This window comes from Rutilus rutilus, assembly GCF_951802725.1.
Source record: "Rutilus rutilus genome assembly, chromosome: 2".
Taxonomy (NCBI): domain Eukaryota; kingdom Metazoa; phylum Chordata; class Actinopteri; order Cypriniformes; family Leuciscidae; genus Rutilus; species Rutilus rutilus.
This window is the reverse complement of record NC_140210.1, coordinates 56,393,179-56,416,722: the sequence shown is the minus strand read 5'-3', so window position 1 is coordinate 56,416,722 and position 23,544 is coordinate 56,393,179. Positions and strand designations below refer to the sequence as shown.

At 41.7% G+C, this 23,544-nt stretch overlaps 3 protein-coding genes across 4 annotated transcripts in view; 1 reads left to right on the top strand and 2 right to left on the bottom strand.

Annotated features, from left to right (window-relative positions):
- The window catches only part of LOC311286376 (uncharacterized protein), a 274,251-nt gene that overhangs the window by 163,720 nt on the left and 86,987 nt on the right, over nt 1-23,544 (bottom strand). The window lies entirely within an intron of this gene.
- LOC311286354 (uncharacterized protein) overlaps nt 1-23,544 on the bottom strand; it is a 115,605-nt gene that overhangs the window by 68,345 nt on the left and 23,716 nt on the right. Inside the window, exons 2-5 of one of the 2 annotated variants that reach the window (XM_084402536.1) lie at nt 23,378-23,450; nt 16,859-17,026; nt 16,398-16,740; nt 14,372-15,120 (exon numbers count right to left, since the gene is read on the bottom strand). In XM_084402536.1, coding sequence (XP_084258662.1) covers nt 14,672-15,120; nt 16,398-16,740; nt 16,859-17,026; nt 23,378-23,450 — 1,033 coding nt within the window. In that variant the 3' untranslated portion in view covers nt 14,372-14,671. Of the gene's footprint in view, nt 1-14,371; nt 15,121-16,397; nt 16,741-16,858; nt 17,027-23,377; nt 23,451-23,544 lie in introns of those variants that run through there. The other variant, XM_084402534.1, reaches the window with a different exon arrangement.
- LOC311286407 (uncharacterized protein) lies at nt 3,734-11,498 on the top strand. Its single transcript, XM_084402620.1, has 2 exons — nt 3,734-3,913; nt 6,818-11,498. The coding sequence occupies exons 1-2, from the start codon at nt 3,902-3,904 to the stop codon at nt 7,814-7,816; spliced, it is 1,011 nt and encodes a 336-aa protein (XP_084258746.1). The 5' UTR covers nt 3,734-3,901; the 3' UTR covers nt 7,817-11,498.

Sequence of the window (23,544 nt, the reverse complement as noted above, 5' to 3'; positions counted from 1 at the left end):
GCTACTCTCTGGTTATGTAATCCATGATGTGCATTTCTCTCTATAGGCGCGTTCACTACGGAGATGGCGATCGTCAACTTCATCTTTCTTTTTGGGGATTTCAACATTGATTGGTTTTCAAAGAAGTGTTATTTACGTAGAAAGATGATTACTATAACTAATGCTTCTAACCTTAAGCAGATTGTTACACAACCCACAAGAATTTCTTTGAATGGTAAATTTAAATCAACATGCATTGACCACATTTTTACAAATGTGTATGAGTTGTGTTCACATGTCATCTCAGTTGGAGTAGGATGCAGTGATCATAATTTAATCATTACAACAAAGAAAACTAAATTGCCTAAATCTGGTGCAAGGATTGTCTATCGAAGGTCTTATAAAACGTTCGATCCTGATGCGTTTGCGGAAGATGTTGAAAGGTCCACTTGGTCGGCGGTTTGTGACGAGGAGGATGTTAATGCTTCTTTACGTATTTTTATGGATAGGTTTGTGAAAATAGTTGACAAACATGCACCGATTAGAAAAAGGTTGATAAAAGGCAATAATGCTCCTTGGTTAGATGCCGAGGTAAAATCTATAATGAGGGAAAGGGATAATGCCAAAGCTGAAACTCTAAAATCTAAAAGTGATCTGGATGAAAGGTGTTATTGTAAGTTGAGAAATAAAGTGACAAAGTTAAATAGATTAAAAAAGAAAATATATTTTAGCCAGAAGATTAGTAACTCATCAAATAATGAGTCTAAGCAATTGTGGAAAGTTATAAATGAAATAATGTGTAAAAAAAAACAAAGTGTTCTAATATGTACTTGGAAACAGCAGCAGAAATAATCACTAAACCTTTGGATATAGCAAATCATTTGAACGACTTTTTTATAAAGATTTAAGATCTAGTATGTTATCATACCCTAAGGATTCACCTTGTAGTAATGTGAAGAACATTATGAGGAATAAATCTTGTTCATTGACATTTGGTACAGTTAAAGAGGAAATTGTTGAAAGGATGTTGCTCTCTCTCCCAGAGGAAAAAAAACTGCAGGTATAGATCATTTGGATGGCAAAATTTTTAAAACTGTTGCTAATATCTTGTGTAAGTCACATTTTTAATAGATCTGTGCTAAGTGGGGTGTTTCCGGAAATTTGGAAGCAGTCTAAAATTATACCTTTAGTGAAAGATGATAGATTAGGTCTCACCGAATCAAATTGTAGACCAATTAACATTCTCCCTATATTTACATTTACATTTAGTCATTTAGCAGACGCTTTTATCCAAAGCGACTTACAAATTAGGACTAAAATTAAGCGAGTCATCATGAAGAGGCAAAAAACAACAACAACGCAAGAAGTGCTCAAAATACGAGGTTCAGGCATTATTCCGAGTAGCATAAGCACGATAAGTGAGGTTTTAAAGGGATTTTTTTATTTTTTTTTTATGAAGGTAAGTGCTCACGGAAGAGATGGGTTTTCAGCTGTTTTTTGAATGTTGTCAGGGATTCTGCATTCCGGATGAGGGTGGGGAGGGTGTTCCACCAGCATGGAACTGTGAATGAGAATGTTCTGGAAAGTGATTTTGTGGCTTTCTGTGATGGAACCACGAGACGTCGCTCGTTGATCGATCGTAGACGTCTGGTAGGGATGTAGGCTCGTAGGAGGAGTGAGTGAAAGTAGGAGGGAGCTGAGCCTGTGATAGATCTGTAAGCAAGCGTCAATGCCTTGAACTTGATGCGAGCAGCGAGAGGTAGCCAGTGCAGAGAGATGAACAGAGGAGTGACGTGGGCCCTCTTGGGCTCGTTGAAGACTATATTGAGCAACATATTTGAAAAGTTACTTTTTAATCAAATGATGCAGTATTTTGTATCAAATAATTTGCTCTCCAATTCACAGCATGCTTATAAGCCAGGGCACTCCACTAACACTGCATTGGTACAAATGGTAGACCAGTGGCTAACTTTTATGGATGACAAAAAGCTTGTGGGTGCTGTGCTGCTGGATTTCACAGCAGCTTTTGATATTATTGACCATGACATTTTACTGTCTAAGCTTAAGTGCTACGGGTTTTCACATCAGTCTGTGTCCTTGATATGCAGTTATCTCTCTGGTAGAAGTCAGCGGGTATTTTTTAATGGGAGCTTTTCTGATTGTAAACAGTTGTCATGTGGTATTCCTCAGGGCAGCTGTTTGGGTCCATTGCTGTTTTCTGTGTTTAATGACCTGTCACATGCTGTTTCAAGAGCAGATGTTGTACTTTATGCAGATGATGCTACAATGTTTTATGCATCACCTACAATAACTAACATAAGTTGCACCTTGCAGAATGAACTTAATGCCATTACAAATTGGGTGAAACGTAATAAATTAGCTCTTAATATATCTAAAACTAAATGTATAGTCTTTGGTGCTAAACGTATGCTTGGCAAGCCTTGCAACTTAAATCTAATTATTGATACCATCTGTGGTAGAACAGGTGAGTCAGACTAAACTCTTGGGTGTGAAGCTGGAGAGTCAGCTCTCTTGGGCTGATCAGATTGACCACATTGTGTCTAAAATGGCCAAAGGCATTGCTTTTTTTCCCGGAGATGTTCAGTATATTGTCCACCCTTAGTTATGAAAACAGTTGTCCAGTCTTTAGTTCTGTCACATCTGGGGTACTGCCCAGTAATTTGGTCCAGTGCTGCAAAGGGACATCTAAATTTTTTTTACAAATCGTTCAGAACAGAGCCGCAAGAGTAGCCCTTGGTTGCTCTTTTCGCTCCAGTGTGGATAAAATGCATACCTGTTTGGGCTGGCTAAAGGTGGAGGATAAACTTATAAGTCTTCTCTGTTATATGCACAATGCTCTATTTAAAAACAATCCAAAATCTTTTGTAGACAAATTGGTTTTTAGTGGGTATTGTCACGGACATGTTACGCGTCAGGTGAGCTCAGGTGTGTTAGCGGTTCCGTCTGCAAGGTCCAATTGTATGACAAGAACAGTTTTAGTTAGATCGTCTTATGCTTGGAATAAATTGGACTTAAGAACAAGGCATATATCCAACATATGCAATTTCAAGAAGACTCTTAAAACAGATGACAATTAATAGTATTACACCAGTTAATTTGTGACTGTTATAGGTATTGACATTTTTAAATGCTGTATGTGCGTGAATGTGTATATGTGGATAAATGTACACTCTAAAAAATGCTGGGTTATTTTAACCCAATTTTGGGTCAAATATGGACAAACCCATATGTTGGATTAAAAATGTATTATAAAATGTAACCCAACGGCTGGGTTTGTCCATATTTGACCCAAAATTGGGTTAAAACAACCCAGCATTTTTTAGTGTGTATATGTGTGATTATGTTATATTTGTGTATTTTAACTGTACACACGTTTCAGCACTTTTATGGGCCCCAGGAAGACTAGCAACCACATTGTGGAAGCTAATGGGGATCCAAATAAATAAACAAAATAAACTCAAACACCATTAAATATTCAGTTTCAGAGTGACTCACGGACACAAAGACAGACAGTCTTGCGCAGGAAAAACATTGTTTGTTTAGAGAGAAGCTGCCCGAGGCCTAAACATCATTTAACCTGCTAAAAAGCAGCTGGGTTAAGATGAACTGATTATCTTTGGCTTCGTTTGTATAAAATGTTGCATGTTACATGCATTGTTTAGCTTGTTTTGTAATACAGTTAGTTTTATTTACTCTATCATTTTTGTGTATATTTGTTTTGAACTGAACGTTTTCTGTGTGATTGCGTAAGATAAGTTAAGTTTCGTGTCTAAAGAAAAGCCCTCATGGGTGTGGAGGTCCTCAGAGGGAAAGCCTTTAAAAGCCAGCAGCGGATCTCTCAGTCGTCACAGGACAGAGCAGAACAACATCACACTTCTCTTGAAAACATAAACCTCACCAAATGGCAAACGCAGTAAGTAGGCAAATCTTTTCATTTGACATTAAACTCTTCAAAATAATATAGCGAGAACCAAAATGTGCTGAATGTATTATGTTGTTGTTAATGCACCCAGCTGTCATCATTTTACAGTATCGTAGCATTTTTATAATATATGAACATTTCTTATGTAAATTTAACTGCGGTTTTACAACAAAATAGTTTCAGTTATAAGTGAATAGGATGTGCTATGTTGTACAGTTGCAGATTGTTCAAACCTCATATTTATAATTCACCGTAACATTCACTAACAAACAAACATAAACGGATGTAATCTTTGTAAATGATGAAATCAATGTGTTTACTGTATGACAGTGCCAAGCACCACACTTTATCACTCGATTAACTATTGCTGACATCACTGTCATTCCCATTAAATGTGCTTTACTGTGTGCCCCCTGTGTTACTGATCAGTGTTTATTGTCCAGAGAGTATTTATAGTATCTGTGACTGCAGAAGGAAACTTTCATTTCATTGTATATGACTAGACTGAAACATACCTCAACGACATGATCTTCCCAGGCAAACTTCAATGCAACAAGAAATGCTCGACAAGCAAAATTATCACTCTGTAAAGGAGAATACATTGCGATAAACAATCTGAAATCGAGACATAAAAGAAAAAAAAAAAACAGATTATCCTACTCCTGTTGAATTTCACATCACAGAAGAGGCTCATGTCACTAACAAGACAAAACTGCCATCGATTTTTAAGTCAGAAAAATATGGCTTTTTCATTTGACAGCATTTTACAACTAAATAAAATATTTTCAGTAGGATGAAACAATTATCTTGTTAATATTCTTAACTAAGGTACACAAAATGCTCTCTGTTTAGCCCTTATATTTATTTAGACAATTCACTACAACATTTCAGTTAAAACAAACAGAAAATGGAACAAAATGGATATAATATTTATAAATGATTAACCAGCATATGTTAACTGTGATGTGTAACAGTGCCAAGTTCCCTTTGCGTGACTCTTATTACTTATTGATGACTCTCACCATTAATGCTGCCACTATCACTTCATGTCCTTTGTGTTTGTGTCCAATGTTTTTTTTAGGGGCCAAGCAAACGCAGCAAGGCACCTATTGTATCTGTTAGTTTTCTTATTATTATTATTCTTCCCAGTGGAAGTCTATGGCAGCCCTATGAACCGTAAGTAGGAAAATGATGAAATTTGGCACACTTGTACATATGGTCATGAAAAGTAATTGGACCAATTTTGGAGTCTCTAGGACCAACTCTATAGCGCCACCACCAGTTCAAAAATTCAACATTCAAAGGGTTATAAGTTTTGAACCATTTGATCTAGAAAAATGAAACTTAGTACACTTGATTCCTCTCATCATGGTGATCAAGACCAATATAGTCCATTAAGACTCCGCCCATTACAGTAGTGGCCATTTTGAAAAGTACAGTATTAAGTTTTTTCGCTACTCCTCTTTCAAAATTTGACCAAATTTGACAAAAATGTACTCAAATGATCTTTGGACTGAGACGCACAGAAATGACTGAACAGATTTTTTTTATTCAAGTTTGTTCAAAAGTTATGGTGTCACAAAGTTAAAGAGGTCGACCCAAAATTGGTTCAGAGGCTGTATCTCGGCCAAAAATTGATCAATCGAAACGAAAATTGGTACGGTTCATCGGAAGTATGCCCTGAGGTTACATGCCAAAGTTGGGAACAGCGCCACCTACGGGTCATGAGATTTGTAAATTTGGTATCTATGGATTCCTTGGGTCATGCCGAATCTGAGGATACCAATTTTGCCAGGATTGAATGAAACACTTGTCCGCCATTTAGATTTTTGTCATAAATTGCAATATCTTATAAAGTATTTGACATATCGGAACCAAAATTGGTAAGGATCATCATTAGCATGGCCTGAAGGTACCTGAGAACTTTGAACACAGCGCCACCTAGTGTTCCAGAGGTATAAGGTGTTCTGCAAATACGCTTATAACTTTTGAAAACATAGGTTAAAATTTGATTTCTTTGTGTCATTACGTTCCTTGGATTATGCAGATTCCGGCGATAACTCATTTGTCATTTTCCAACAATGTGACTGTCCGCCATATTGAAGCAAATGGTAAACAGTTTTTTCGCTACTCCTCCTTCAAATCTTGCTCAATTTTGCCCAAAGTTCGCTCAGATGATCTTTGGACCAAGCCGCACAGAAATGACTGAATAGATTTTTGATATTCACTAACGTTCCCGAGATATTCGTCTCCAAAGTTGACCTAGCCTGTGTTTGTTGCCTTATGCTAGTTAGCTTAGCATAATAATTGGTTAACATGCTAACCAGATGCCATTCTTTCTAATGTGGCTCTTGAGCTATCAGGATAACCATAAACTACATTAGCATTAAGCTAGCTTAGCATGCTAATCTCGTTAACATGATTTTGTGTGCTCATTCATACACTGAAGCCTCTCCTCTGCAGCTTTGTAAAACATGTCCTCTGGGTGGCGCAATCGGTTCAACCATGCGTCATGAATCCCGAACCATTCTGGTCGTGGGTTCGAGACCAGTGTGGGGCGACTTTGAAATTGTGTATAAAATTGTCATTTAAATTCCTTCCGGCTCTGCACTGCTGTTGGTGCTTGATGTACATTTACATGTATATTCAATTTGTGCTGTTTTTGTTCTTGCGGCTCCGCACTGCTATAGTAAGAATACTTTGGTTATTAAAGTTTCTTATAAAGTTTTGAAAGCAAAGTATTTTTAGCTACTTTTTGAACCCAGGGAACCATTGGAGGGCTTGGCCCCTTTGAGGCTGCTTGCAGCTTTAATTTGTTTTTGTTTTTTTACATTTGCATTGTATTTATGTTTACTGTACTATATAACACACTGTTAACTAACTTTATCTTCTCAGGCAGAAAACAGCTTCAGAGGAAGATGGAACAGGCGCAGAGCACGAGAGTTATATCTTGAGGGAGAGCATGCCAACATAAAAAATCTGAAAATGAGAGATGATATAAGCCAACAACAACAAGTACAAAAGTATCTCTCCAAAGATATCACAGATTATCCAACTCCTGTTGAATTTCACATCACAGAATTGACCCATGTCACTAACAAAACTAGCCTTCCGGGGATCTGGAAGTCAGAGGGATTCATGGGATTTGAACAAGATTTGCTTTCATGGTGGAGCCTGAAGATTAATGAAGAGGATATAAGAGCCGCTGAGGAGCGTTTCCTCGAGAGTTCATTCCCAGGCAGAAGCAAAGAAGAAATAGCAGCTCAGCAGCCGTTCCTGAGTGATTTCACCACGTCACCAGCATTCATAAATGAATCCTCACGCTACGGCAACTTCCGCTTCACGTTTCCTCTGACTGAACTGATGGAGGCCTACAAGAAGCAGATGTGTGAGGACGGAGAGCCGGTTCTCAGGGTATACGAGACCAAACTTTTCAAGCAGGAGATTGAGTATGTTGTTCTCGTTCACGGCCCTCAGTTTAATGAGAAGTTTAGTAAATATCCACTGCTTACATCCAGCCCATTGGTTTCTTATGAGGGAAATCAGGTCATCTGGAGAGCACAAGCCATTTGTGAAACCCACAACTACCAACTGGAAATCCATGGAAAAACAGCAGTGACACAAAACATGTATTCATACCAGTATTATGTGTGGGATCAGCTTAGCCTCGTCTTTCACATCAATAAGGGTGAGGTCCTTACCTTCCCTCAAAGAAAGCTTAAAGCAAGCCTCAGTTGTTGTGAAGCTGATACAAAAGTAAACCTTTCCAATGGAGGAAACTGCTCTTTCATTAAAGAAGCTCAGAAATTCCTTGAAAGCTTGCAAGAAGATGATGAAAAGAAAGATGAAAAAGAAGAAAATGCACTTGAGGAGGTGAAAATGGAAGAGGACTAAGAATGTGAAATTTTTTTAAGAACTTTTGCAGTTCTGCGACTTCGTGGTTTTGACCATCTTTTCTGCTTAAAGAATTTGGTGTAATATTTATTACTTGTCATTGAAAGGCTGTTAAGGGATAAAAAAAAAAAAAAAAAAAAAAACTGAAATCATCTGGATTGTTCAAAATAAATACACCATTTTTAACCTATAATGCTCTCTATCATTCTTTCACAAGCCGGTCAGTGTTTGCGAGGCAAGACTACCTTGTATATATGTGTGTGTGTGTGTGTGTGTGTCTGCCAAACAACATTAAACTGGTTGCAATTAGTTCATAATAGCACCGCTCACACGTGGGGTCATATTATATTATTCTGTCTTCTCTGAGCTCAGCTTTTGAGTCTGCAGTGTTGAGGAATTGGTTTTGTTTGCACTTTTTTTTTTAGATCATTTTGTGCTCTGGTGTGGTATTGCTATTTACCAGTCAGTATGAACAACCTGCTAAAAATAAGCTGTGGCTGAGATTAGTTTTTTCACTTGAGATCAAAATATGCCAAATAAATACACTTTTAAACTATTTCAGACACTGATCTGCACATTAAAGAGAAGTAGCTACCACAAAACCTACCTGTCTTTCCACCCAGAAGATTAATTTCTTTGCGGTATACATCTTCATATTGTACATTTACATTTTGGGCCCTATTTTAACGATCTGAAACGCAAGTATCAAACGCGAAAAGCAAGTAACTTTGTGGGCTGATCTCGAGCGCTGTTGCTATTATACCGGCGGGATAAATGACTCTTGCACCCGACGCAAATCTAAAAGGGGTTGGTCTGAAGTAGCTTCATTACTCATAGGTGTGGTTTTGGCGTAACGTGAAATAAACCAATCAGAACGTCATCTCACATTCCCTTTAAGAGCAGGCGCGCTTGTTCCATGGCGGATTGCTATATAACGGCGGATTTGCCAGGAGCGATTCACAGCCGAGGAGACCGACGTTCTCGTCAGGGCCGTAAAACAGAGAGAAGTGACATTGGGGATGGAGAAACACCCAAATTAGCTTTGGTTAAACAGGTGTATGATAATTTGGGTAAATGTGTAAACTAGATTTATGCCTATTTTTCAAATCCTTATGAACACCACAATGATTTTTCTTGTGTGGTATATTTTCCTTGTAATAATGTATGGTTTGCAAAAATAGTAACTGATGCGTCTGTGTAGATGAGAGAAGTGTATGCGCGTTGTGCACGCTACATTATGGCCAAGCATGCGCCCTTAAAATAGCATCTGAACGCGCCACTGACTTTGGACTAGGTTTTTCCTGATCTGTGGCGGAACTGTTTTCTGAAACTGCAAAATAGCACCAGGGAACGTTTGCGTCGGAACACGCCTCCTCTTTTCGCTGAAACGCCCCCGGGAGCGCAAGTTCATTCCCTAATTTACCGACGTGCGTCTGTGGAGGGAAAAGTCTGCTGTGCGTCGGGTGCAAGATAGGGCCCTTAATCATTTAGCAGACACTTTTGTCCAAAGCGACTTACAAAGAGGACTAAAGCAAACGGGTTATCATGAAGAGGCAAAAACAATCCAAGAAGTGCTCAAAATACAAAAGTTCAGGCATAAGGGAGTATTAAAGAAAAAGGAAAGTTTTTTTTATTTTTATTAAGAGGTTAAGTGCTCAAGGAAGAGATGAGTCTTTTGAATGTTGTCAGGGATTCTGCATTCCGGATGAAGGTGGAGAGAGAGCATTCCACCATCAAGGAACAGTGAATGAGAATGTTCTGGGGTCTCATTTATAAAACTGTGCGTAGGAACCTTACTAAAAGTGTACGTGCGCCCGAAAGCCAAAAATGGCGTACGCAAAGAAATATTCAGATTTATAAAACCGTGCGTACGCCAGAACCTGCGCAGAATTCACTTTATAAATCCCAGTCAGCGGAAGATTGTGCGCACATGCGTCTCCACCCGAAATAACCATATATGGAGCTTACAACGCCTAGTTTTACTATGCAGATCCTCATCTGCATATCATTTGCATATGATTATTCATCCACGTGATAATGTTTATTAACGGTACAAGACACATTACATTAATAAAAATCAAGTAGTTGCCTATCCTTGCCTTGTTTTTGAATACATAAATCAAATAGTGTAAAATACATTTCAGAGAAAGTTTTTCTCAATCTTTTCCACTGGCCAAATTGTATTTTTAATTGATTTATATTTTTAATGGAAACAGATAGGCCTTGGGCATTATTTGCACGAAACTATTTTCTCAGACAGTCTGGTATTATCATGATAAGCAGTTATCTCTGTGGTTAAAACATTAAAACAGCACGCCACAGGAAAAGTGTTCAAAAACACTGCATCCACAACAAATTTTTCTATTGATTGAATTTGAATATAAAAATGTTGTAACTTCTCAGTAATGATTTCATGTTTAAGTGCTTAACTCCATTAGTTTGAATGGCATATTTAATCTAAATGTTTATGTCATAAGTAAAACATAGTTTAAATCATTATTTTATTTATTTAAACTGTTATTTGGTCAGTTTCACTAAACGGCCCAACGCGCTCGCTGGCGCGGACATTTAAGATGGGATGGATATTTGCTTCAAGTGACAGGCTTGGTGAGTGAAATTATATTTGTATTATCTTTCTGTATATGTTTAATTTTCTTTAGATTTTCTGTCTAAAAGTGACCAAAAAGACACTTAACTCCAGCTCACCATCGGTGTCGCCAATTCCCTTTGTCTCCAGAATGTGCGTACGCACGGCTCAAAGTTTGCTTAAAGGTGCGCACATTCTCCCGTCAAGTTTGTTTTTTATAGATCACAACCTTTGCGTGGGAACTGGCGTACGTACGTTTCCAGCCCTGTTTTGTGCGTACGCACGCTTTATAAATGAGACCCCTGGAGAGTGATTACTAGGGCTGTCAACTTGGTCGATGCCGTCTTGGTCGACTGACATTCTCATTGGTCGACCAGTCGCATAATTTAAAAAAAAAAAATTTTTACCAATAAAGAAATTTTCATTGATTTACTCCTTGATATTTATTCCTTTATAAGCAGTTATATATTACTGTATTCTAAATATAATTAGCCTATGTTTTTATCCCCAACTTTAAATGCTTTAATTTAGGCTATTTTGTAACAGCGCCACAGTTTAGCGCACCACGTAGAACACTCGGGAACCGCACCTGTGGCTGGCTGCACTGCTGCTTCGCGCTCAGTAAGGAATATAGGTAGTAATCTCGTATGTGTCTGTCCGTCCGTTTGCATTTTGATTATTTCGAGAACCGTTCATCCAATCGACTTCACAGGGAGTGCAGTGTCGCATTTGGTGCAATATAGACAGACACGCGAGACGCGACACGTTCAGAATTAATAGTAAACTACAGAACAGCGCGAGCGGGAAGCGGCGCACCTCACGCGAGCAGGGCGGCTATATTCTCCGAGAACGGACACTGCACTAGTGATATAAAACGCACTCAGTCTGTTAATTAAGCAATACTTTTAAGGTAGTCTAATATTTTTCTGACCAACAAATTACTGACACAGTAAAGGATAGATTTAAATAAAGAAAAACGAAATTTAAATAAAGAAAAAAACGAAATTTAAATACAGAAAAACTAAATTTAAATAAAGAAAAACGAAATTTAAATAAAGAAAAACGAAATTTAAATAGGCCTAAAGAAAAACTAAATTTAAATGAAGAAAAACGAAATTTAAATAAAGAAAAACGAAATTTAAATAGGCCTAAAGAAAAACGAAATTTAAATAGGCCTAAAGAAAAACGAAATTTAAATAAAGAAAAAAACGAAATTTAAATAGGCCTAAAGAAAAACTAAATTTAAATAAAGAAAAACGAAATATAAATAGGCCTAAAGAAAAACGACATTTAAATAAAGAAAAAACGAAATTTAAATAAAGAAAAACTAAATTAAGTTAGCCTAAATTAAAAACTAGATTAATTTAGATTGATAATAACGGGTAAAAAGTCTAATACATTTTGTTTCTATTATTCTATTTTCCACAATGTCAAAGCAACAGCAGCAATACAAGCTCAGCCTCAGACATGCACTTCGGTCCATACAAACTCCGCTGTTCTGCGCTCTAGCCAGAGAACACTCCCGTTGCTGGAACACTCAGGCGTTGGTTCTATTTCTAGCATGCACGCGTTTTCCGCGTGGCTCGAGCCGCGCCTGAGACGCATGTCTCACGGAGGAAGTGTGCAAACTCCAAACTATTAACATGGGAGCCGAAATAAAAACAGACACCCAACGCAGCTGAGACTCTCACGCCAGCAGCCAGTGTGTCGCCGGCCTTATTCAAGCGCGAATGAACCGTTTCGCAGGGGATCCCAGGTGTCAAAAAAAAAAAAAAACCTTTTTTTTCGTTGATGTTTTATAAATGCTCTATGGCAATTGTTTAATAAATGTTTAATCAAAATGCAAAACATCGGGGTGTTTTTTTTTTTTTTTTTTTTTTTGTCGACTAATCGTTGTGCAGGACAGGACTTTGGTCGACTGAGCATTTCTTTGGTTGACTACAGCCCTAGTGATTACGTGCCTCTCTGTGATAGTACGACGAGTCGTCACTCATTGACTGATCGTAGGCTTCTGGTAGGGATGTAGACTCGTGAAATTAGGAGGGAGCTGAGCCTGTGGTAGATCTGTAAGCAAACCTCAAAGCCGTGAACTTGACGCGAGTCGCGAGTGGTAGCCTGTGCAGAGAGATGAACAGAGGAGTGGCGTGGGCCCTTTTGGACTCGTTGAAGACAAGACGAGCTGCAGATTTCTGAATCATTTGTAGAGGTTTAGTTTCACATGATGGAAGTCCAGCCAGAAGAGGCTGCAGTAATCAAGCCTAGAAATGACCAGGGGCCTCATTTATAAACGTTGCGTACGCACAAAAGAAGGAGTACGCCGCTCTCTACGCAATAATTGGTGTTTATAAAAAGCAAACTTGACGGGAAAATGTGCGGTCCTTCACGCAAACTCTGACCCAGGCGTGCGCACAAAAACGGGTGAAATGAGAAATGGCGACACCGTCGGCAGATGGAAGAAACGTGTGGAAGTGTGTGAAACTGTAGACCGTTGTGTAAAAGAAATGGCAATACTGCCTCTCATAAATAACATGAAGACTTCACAAAGCAAGTCTGACAATTAACAGCCGACACGAACACCCGTTTGATCGATCTGCGGTGTAAAACAAACAAAATCAAACGAAGATTACAACAGAAATACAAATAAACACATATTTGCAAAAAGAAAAGTGAAATATGTTCTGCAATAATATTGGCATGTTATGCAATTCATCCTCATAACACATCTGTAGCTTGTCAGATGCAATCAAATGGATGGTAATAAAATGTCATGATGCCATCACAATGCGTAATGAAGCACAATGGCTGATCTTGCGCTCTTGGTTTTCCTCTCTGTGTTTGCCATGATTTCGCAATCGATGAATATCAACTTGTGGGCGTTTCACAAACTATTTATGGGCAACTATGGGCGTGACATGAAGCCACAAAAGCTGTGCTACATTTATAATTGATTGTGATTTATTAAGGAAAAACTGCGTAGGATGTGCGTGCGCACGGTTTTATAAATCCAAAAGTTTCTGTGCGTACGCACGCCCTATGGTTCATCCGTACGCCACTTCTGACGCAAATCCTACGCAAAGTTTTATAAATGAGGCCCCAGGGCCTGGACGAGAAGTTGTGTTGCATGCTCAGTTAGGAAAGGCCTGATCTTCCTGATGTTGTCCAGTGCAAACCTGCATGATCGAGCTGTCTTTGTAATGTGATCTGTGAAGGTCTGCTGGTCATCAAATGTTACTCCAAGATTTCTGACCGACCTTGATGGGGTGATTGATGATGAATCTAGCTGGATGGTGAAGTCGTGCTGTAGAGATGGATTGGCAGGGAGGACGAGAAGCTCAGTCTTTGCCAGATTGAGCTGCAGGTGATGTTCCTTCATCCATGCCGAGATGGCTGCCAGACAGCTTGAGATCAGTGCAGCTACTGTGGGATCATCTGGTTGAAATGAGAGGAAGAGCTGTGTGTCATCAGCATAGCAGTGGTAGGAGAAACCATGTGCCTGTATGTGTCCCATTGATGTGGTGTAGATCGAAAAGAGGAGGGGACCAAGAACTGAACCCTGGGGAACCCCTGTGGTCAGTTGATGTGCTCTGGATACCTCACCTCTCCATGCGACCCTGAAGGACCTACCTGTGAGATAGGACCTGTGGAGGGAAGCTCCTGTGATGCCCAGAGATGATCTAGGAGAATGAGAAGTGAAGTAGGGCTTCTGTGACAGACAGTAATGCAGTCTCAGTTGAATGCCCTTTCTTGAAGCTGGATTGGTTGACATTCAGCTGGTTGTTCTGAGACAGGAAGATGATACTTGGTTGAAAGCAACTCGTTCAAGTGTTTTCGCTATGAATGGTAGGAGAGAGACAGGTCTGTAACTCTCTTCAAGTGACGCGTTTAATGTGGTGGCACAAACGCTCTGGGAAAACACATGAAATTGAAAATTAGTAACATTGTGTGAAAAGAACACCATGGCTCTGTCGTGATGAAATACAACTTTATTTCCTTTATCCAGATTTACTGATGAAGAGACACTATGATGATTCAGGAGCAGTTTGTTCTTTAGCGTGTTTCTTCTGGTGGGTCTACCTAAACTACCTAAATAAGCAAATCTCTCGTCACAGATGGAGCAGCGGTAAGGCTTCTCTCCTGTATGAACTCGATCATGATGTCCTCAGAGTGTATTTTCTGGTGTGACTTTAGATAACTTGAGTTTGTGAAGGTTTTCCCACATTCGCTGCACTGGTACGGCCTCTCGTTGGTGTGAACGCGCACATGCCTCTTCAAAAGGTATCCATACATGAATCTTCTATCGCAGTGAGGGCACTTGTGCGGAAAGTGTGGATTCCCTTGTGACTTGAAAGAACTTGTGTGGTGCTGAAATTCTTGTCACACTCACTGCAGAGGAAAGTCTTTTTGCCAGTGTGTGTCTTCATATGAACTGTCACATTATAAGGAGTGGTGAAAAAATCCTTCCCGCACTGTTTGCAGTTAAACCTCTTCATTCTGTGCTCTTTTGAATGAAGTCTCTTCTCTTCAAAGGTAGGAAAGCTGATTTCGCATATCTTGCATGTCAAGACTTTCTGTTCTGTGTGTTTTCTCTCATGTCTCGCTAAAAATCCCCGTGAGCTCAATGTTTTCCCACAGGTGACGCAGGAGAAACTCTTGACCTTCAGCTGATTTTTTGATGTCGAGGTCGTTTCTTCATCAGTAGATGAACCGCTATTCACATCTGAAAAGAAAAAGGTATTAAAATTAGGCCTGTCACGATAACAAATTTTGCTGGACGATAAATTGTCCAAGAAATTATCGCGATAAACGATAATATTGTCGTTCTGAGACCATTTTCATTTAATATAATTATAATGGCATAATAATGCAGGTACACCTTTTCAACGATCTATAAACTTTTATTTCTAAAGAATATTAAACATTGAAAACGGAAAACATTTTAAATATCCCAAAAAATTAACAAAACAACCAAAAACAATAAAAGCAATGGACTCTTAGTGTCTGTTAACAAAATAAATGTCTGTTAATAAATAAAATGGATGTAAACAAAATTGCACTTCAAAAAATATTAAACATTAGGCTTTAGACATTAGGCATAAATAGTGATACATTCCATAACAGGCAAAACTGACAGTTAGGACCTTTGTAAACAAAACAAAAAAAAGCCTCAACAAGCCATATCGCACAATTTTGCACTGTTACTCCTGTTACTTTGTCAAGTGATTGTGTACTGTCGGGAAGACGGAGACGCGCTTTATTGCGTGTATATGCTACGCACTGAAAATACTTGGTTAGGATTAGGGGTGAGGAGTGCGTGCGTATTACACGCCATAAAGAGCGTATCATATGCACGCAAAAACTATTTTTGGCGTATAAATGGCACGAGAAATAACATTCGTGGTATAGATACGCATTTTCATGTGATCGGGCTCGCTGTCGCAACTCACAACTAGCGTCTTCTCTCTCTCCCGGCAGTCGCCGCAAACAGTCCCGCCGGCGCTTTCCCACACAAAGACCATGTGACTGACAAGAGAGTTCACTCCTCCTATACGCTAAAGAACCGAGAGTGGTCATCCAGTCTCTTTGGTAGAGACTGAGAGAGAGACGAGGAAAACAAACAAGCATGCAAATGGAATTATCGCGGCCGGAAAAATTATCAAGCTCATTTTTTTTTTATCGTGCGATTAATTGACTTATCGACTATCGCGACAGGCCTAATTAAAATGTCTAACTTTAAATGAACACAAATAGATTTAATGAATCATGCACTTACCATCATGCAATTCTATAAAATCGGTCTATATTTTTCTATAACTTCTAGAGCTTAAAATTTAAAGATAAATGTGAAATTGTGATGCAGCTCATGACAGTGTTTTCAACACATCGGTTCACAGTAACTAATGTCTGCACCTGCTGATTTAGGAGCACAACTACATGTTTACACACATTCTGACTATGATTTACTATAACATAAGATCATAAATGGAAGATACATACCTGAAGGAATAAAATCACTGTCATCATTTTGATTATCCTCATCTTCATTTTCTTCATCCTCAACATCATTTAATTCATCATCCTCATTCTGATCTTCATCTTCATCCTCCTCCTCATGGCTCTGTTGTTGTTCCTCTGCTGTGGTTTCTTCTCCTCGTCTCTCTATCAGGTTCCTGCAGTCCCCCATTTTGACAGAGGTTTGATCAGCGGATCCATCATCCTGATCGTCAGTATAACACAGTAAAGTGAGGCTGAGCTCTGAGTCCTGTGTGTCTCTGGATCTCCAGACTGAATCCTGAGCTTCTGTCCCATCAGTCACACACACTGAAACCTTCTCCAGATCCTGACAAACACATCATAGATCAACACAAATAAACAACAACCTGTTGATATTAGCCTCATTACTCAGCAGTTATCTCTAGTGGGTATATTGGTGATTTGTTTGCATATTTTGCTCAAACCTCTCTGTTGGGTTTGTCTCCTCTTTTTCTCAGCTTTGCCTCCAGTGACGCCACCTCTTTCTTCAGCTGACAGATTTCAGAGATGAAATACTCAATATCCAGCATGGACAGATCAGTTCCTACTGATTTACAGCAGATCACATCCATCTGCGCTCTCATGGTCAACATCTAAAGAGACAAACATATCATCATTATTACAAGACACATTTATCCACATTTATATCAATCTAAGTTGTAATGTGGACTCAAGCATTTTCTGTAAAGCTGCTTTGAAACGATGTGTATTGTGATTGTGAAAAGCACTATACAAGTAAATGTGAATTGAATTATAATGAACTTACACTGATTTAAACTCAAAATGACTAATGATAATGGAGAACAGAAATACACAGCATAAGAACATGATTGCAGTTTCGGATAATATTAATACACAGGTAGATATTAGTTACAGATATAAAATAAACATATGTTTAGGCGTGTTTATGTTTAAATTCACTATTGTAAATATATCATTACAACACATTACCAATATCTAAAACTTAAATTTAGCTGCTGGATTTAAACACAGATTTCAGAAATTTAACATGATAATGTGATACTTGTACTCGTTTCTAAGCGTCATTTAAGTGTCCAGCATTGAAAATTGATTGAAAACCAAAATTAGAAAATTAAACAACGTGTTAACTTTGGTTCTCTTACGAGAGTACTCTCGTGTTGCGTAAGCTAGCTTACGCTACGGGAAAATCCCCTTTCTCAAGAATACTGAAGCCAAAAAATTATCCTTAATTTTTGCATTAGTTTAAAACGCATTGCTGCATAAGCAGACCTAGGCGAGACAGCTCGCGCGCCTATTGGTTGCTCTGCGGCAACTGCTTGAACCTGTCGAGAGACCGCCCGTGACGAGGCACCAATGAGGGCGCGGGCGCCCGTGCACGTCACGTCCTGCCAGGGTGGGCGTGGCTTAAGGCTTTATAAGCCGGGTCCAGATAGGTTTATTCTTTGATTTTTCATCTCTTCAGCGAAGTGACCTTCACATCGCTGCTCTCCAGAGAAGCCTGCGCCGTCGAACAGCCTCTCAGCGGGACGAGCCTTCTCGGAAGCCGGTCATCTCACCGCTCCAGCCGCCGTTCCTGCTGCGCTATCCGGCGCTTATATATCCTTTCACTGCATTCGCGTGTTACGTTATACGCGCTTCTCTAAAAGAGCGGGGCATTGTTCCAAATGGCTCTTTTCTCTAAGTGCGGCTCTTGCCAAGCCTCCCTCAGCGACAGGGACCGCCACATCCTCTGCGTTTCCTGCCTGGGATGAAGTCACGCCGACCACGCGCTCTCCCAGGGCGGCTGCCCGGAGTGCGAGGAGATGTCTATGTCAACCCTGCGGGCTCGTCTAGCATCTTTCGACGTGATACCTGCCCCTCCGTTTCTCTCTGCTGGGCCGCGCCGTTCACAGAGGACGCCGGAGGACGCCGCTGAGAGCGCTTGCATGTCGGATATCTCCCTGTGTGCATCGCTCTCTGGATCCCCTACCTCTATCACGGTTGGTCAGCGCCCTTCCACCCCCGCCGTACATATCGAGTCTGAAGGGGACGACGCAGAAGAGGACAGCTGCTTTCTTCTAGCTTCGGAGTGTGAGGGCTGGTCGGGCTCCATTCCGGACCCCGCCCCTTCCCTTCAGGAGTCGAGCGGTGTGCGGACCAGCGTCGATGCGGAGCTTCTCCGCCTGCTCACCAAGGCCGTGGAGGACCTTGGCCTCGACTGGTCGCTGCCGCCTCACACGAGGCCCGCTCCTTTCCTGCCGGAATTAAACGAGGAGCTGACTAAAAGCTGGAGGGCACCATTTTCTGCCAGGCTGCGGCCTACTGTCTCTTCGACGCTCTCTCTTGTTGACGGCGCGAAAGACAAGGGCTACCTCAGCATTCCTACGGTCGAGGAACCGGTAGCCACACACCTCTGCCCACCTTCCGCCAGATGGCAATCCAAGCCCTCGCTGCCCTCTAAGGGCCCTTTCACACCTGAAAGTCCGCACCAAGGTCCGAACCAAAGTTCATGTTTTGATACATTGTATACATTTGGTTAGTTTTGGTTTGGTTTCACATTGCAATTATGCGAGCGCACTAAAGAACTTTTCATGACGTACTTGCGTCCTGTCGTCATCATCTACATGGCTGCATATTGACATTGATTGGTTTGTAAACGGACGTGCGTCTGACGTCAGCGTGTTGTCAATTCGGCGGGTAACTTTGACAAGAATGAATGAACAGACGCATATAATCGTTGCCACTATGCTGTTATTATTAAGGCATTACTCCCTCCAGCACCAACTATACTCGACGCTAGTCCAAATTCGCCAAATGAACGTCCTCGTTGTGCAAACAAATCATCGCCGGTAGGACGCAGGACAAATGTGTGCGTGTGTGTGTGTGCGCGCGCGCGCGAATCAGCTGGAAGAAACGCTGTGGGCAGGACTGACAGATCTGCACATAAATATTCTTCTTCAGTTGTTTATGCTACGCGGGAACCACCGGAACTTCCTGTAAATGGTCCGAAAGTCCGAACCATACAGAAAATGCTTTCACACTAGAAACGAACCAAACCTTTGAACAGTTTGATCCGGACCGAGACCACCTCTTTTCGTCGGACCAAATTTCGTCTGTTTGGTCCGGACCGTGGTCCGGGGGAGGTTTCACACCTGTAATTTTGATTCGGACCAAACTGAAAAGTCCGAAAGTCCGGACCAAACAAGGTAGGTGTGAAAGGGCCCTAAAGCCTGCAGGACAACTTCGGCTCTGATCGGTCGTGCTTACGCCGCTGCCGGTCAAGCCGCTTCAGCGCTTCATTCTATGGCCGTGCTCCAGGTTTTCCAAGCCAACCTTCTCCACACTATGGACGAGGCGGGCCCGAATCCTGAGAATTTCTACGAGCCACCAAGTCCGCTGCCCAGGCCATCGGGAGGAACATGGCGTCTCTCACCGTCACCGAGAGACACTTGTGGTTAACCTTGTCCGACATGAAAGAGTCCGATAGAGCCACTTTCCTTGACGCGCCTGTGTCGCCATCAGGTCTCTTCGGCCCGGCTGTTAAGGGTTTTGCGGAGCGGTACTCTGAGGTACAGAAAACCTCACAAGCCATGCGGCACTTTCTCCCGAAGCGCTCTAGTTCCGCGACGGGTCGCTCTAAGCAGCCGCCCGGCCAGAAATCAGCGCCACAGCCACCCCCGCCGCCAGCTTCACAGCGCCGTCAGCCCAGAGAGTCTCAGCAGCGCTCGCGCTCTTCAAGCCGTCACAGGCCGCCTCCCCCACAGGGACCCAGGCACAAGATAGTGCTGAAACCTGAGCCCTCAAAGTCTTCCTGACCACATTAGGAAGACTGAGATGGTCGAGTCACGCCGCGGCCGCACCGCCATCAAAAGCAGCGTGCCCCGCTCTCACAGTTCCCTCAGCAGAGGCGACTGGAGATGTGTATTTCACAGCCAACGAGCCAGTTACACAACATGCTCGCCTGTACTCAAAGGCCGTTTTTACGGCCGCCCCAAATAAATCTCAAAAAGAGTATTCTGTCTGTTTGTCTGGCTCACGCCGATGGTGTTATAAACGTAGGTTCTGTGCCCACTCCCCAGTGCTCACTCCTTACACATAAGAACGGCCCGTCCAGTGTTACACACTCATTCACGGCCCACACTAATAAAACAGACTCACGCCGCGTGTGTTATGAATGTAGAAAAGGTGCCCGCTGTACAGTGCTCACCACTACACATGAACACGGGTCACTCTGTGACATACACTCACTCAGAGCCCCCGTCAATAAACACAAAACGCGTTCTGTGTGCAGAAAGCCCTTTATTAAACACAAGTTGTGTTAAGTGTGTGCGGAGCGCGCACGCCTCTATGAGCTCGCTCGCCTCCGTGAGCGCGCGCCAACCAGCAAGCGCTGTATGCTATGTGCCACACACACACAGCGACCAAAGCCCATGCACCATTCTCCCTTTAGCTTTACACATGAAAGCATGGGAAAACATTCCGGGTGTGTCAGATTGGGTCCTGAACACTGTAAAACGAGGCTATTCACTGCAGTTTGCCCGCAGAGCCCCACGCTTTCGAGCCAGGGTCGAGACCACGGCAGGGTTTTTTCTACATTGAAAATTTATATGGTAAAAAATTACACTATTACACATCTTAACGCTACGTTTTTAGTGCTACTTTTTAATTTATATGATTATACTAATATAATTATCAGGTCTATCAAAAAAGTATTTTATCTTTCAAAACAATAATCGCTTTCTTTTACTATCTAGCCTGAAAGTGATTGTTTTTTCATGAATAAATAGGATAAGAAAAGAAAAAAATCATAAACTGTTTCTTTGTATTTATTTTAAATTTAACATTTATTGTCAATATTGGGCTTGCGGATCATGTGGGTACTAGGGTACTCTTTGCTGTGTGTGGATGACCATGTCGGTCAGCCACCACCCGAAGACCAATTTTGACCCAGGAAAAACCCTGCACGGTGAAACACGAAGTAGCACACCTACTTCGCACCGAGATTGCGGAACTGCTGAGAAAAGGGGCTGTAGAAACCTTTCCTCTGAAACAGAGCGACTCAGGTCTCTACAGCAGATATTTCCTCGTTCCAAAGAAGGATGGCGGTCTCAGACCTATCCTAGATCTCAGACGGCTGAACAGAGCCCTCTTGCGGAGATCATTCAAAATGCTCACGACCAGACAAATTCTCGCGCAAATTCGCCCGAGAGACTGGTTTATCTCTGTGGATCTGAAAGACACCTATTTTCAGATCCAAATAGCTCCCCTGAAGCATCAGGGGATTCGAATACTGAACTATTTGGACGACTGGCTAATTTTAGCACAGTCAGAGGCAGAGCTGATAGCCCACAAAGCATTATTGCTAGACCATTTACAGGATTTGGGTCTCCAAATCAACTGGACCAAGAGCTCGCTGTCTCCCAGCCAGAGAATTTCCTTTCTGGGGACAGACTTAGACTCTGTGGCAATGACAGCCCGGCTGACGTCACAGCGCGAGCTGCAAATTCAGCGCTCAGTAGCGTCTTTCAAAGTCGGCAGCATCCTTCCCCTCAAATGTTTTCAGAGGATGATGGGTCTTATGGCTTCGGCTTTGGCAGTGCTTCGACTGGGCTTGCTTTTCATGCGCCCTCTCCAGCACTGGCTGAGAACGCGGGTCCCGCTTCGGGCGTGGACCTCCGGCCGCGTTCGCCTCAAGGTGACTCAGAACTGTGTTACGGCACTGGAGCCCTGGAAGGTGACAGACTGGTATCAGTCAGGCGTGGATCTGGGAACGATCTCGAAATGAAAAGTAATCTCGACAGACGCCTCCAACTCAGGTTGGGGCACCCTCTACAAGGGCAGGCCGGTGTTCGGCTTGTGGGCAGCCCGAGAAGATAATATGATAATAATCATATTATGTACATTCTGCCTGCACGACAACTGCATCTACAGATCGGGCTGTGAATCCCCCTGACTGTCATGTTGCACGCGCATCTGTCCCTTGGCTCAGATGTCTTCTGACTGGCTAAATATCTATTAAATCTTGAAGGTTCAGTCCTCGGATGTCTATCCCGGCTGTTATACCGTTCTAAGCTCCCATTCCCCCTTCTCTGGAATGGTTAATTATGTTCTTGGGCCCACCCCGGTCGGCCTAGTTTTTACTACTATTATGTGTTTCCCCGGGCACATGCCCTCGGGAATACATGTGCGGACTTGCACGCACGCACAGCGTTTTACATTGGGTTCCCGTAGCGTAAGCTTGCTTACGCAACACGATAGTACTCTCGTAAGAGAACGCTCTCGGTTACTAACGTAACCTCGGTTCTCTCTAGATGAGGGAACGAGTGTTGCGTAACCCTGCCATGCTTTTGCTACTTCTGGTTTCGCTTCAGCATGAAAAACCAAAGAATAAACCTATCTGGACCCGGCTTATAAAGCCTTAAGCCACGCCCACCCTGGCGGGACGTGACGTGCACGGGCGCCCGCGCCCTCATTGGTGCATCGTCACGGGCGGTCTCTCGATAGGTTCATGCAGTTGCCGCAGAGCAACCAATAGGCGCGCGAGCTGTCTCGCCTAGGTCTGCTTATGCAGCAATGCGTTTTAAACTAATGCAAAAATTAAGGATAATTTTTTGGCTTCAGTATTCTCGAGAAAGGGGATTTTCCCGTAGAGTAAGCTAGCTTACGCAACACTCGTTCCCTCATCTAGAGAGAACCGAGGTTACGTTAGTAACAGAGCGTTTTATTACAAATATCACAGTTAAAACACAGCTGCTGTAGTAAATGTGTGTTCTACAATTATACTATTATTTATTATTACATTTACCCAGGCTAAACTATTTACTGTGGGGTAAAATCATGGCTAATTATTATTATTATTATTATTTTTTTTTTTTTTTAAATGATAAATACGAATAAGAAGTTCATTTAAAGCTCATTTAAAGCTCATTAAAACACTACAGACAGAAAATCAACAATCACACACACAGTTTAAAACAACACACCTCAGTCTGAGTGCGCCAGGCTTCCCCTTCTTCAGTGGTTTTACCGGCGGACTGAAGAGCGTCACAGCGACTCCTACAGGTTTCAGGAAGAAACGCTAGTCAGTAGATATCGTGTCTACAGCAAACTTTCTCCGTTTTTTTCTATATCAAAAACAAGCTTGAATTCC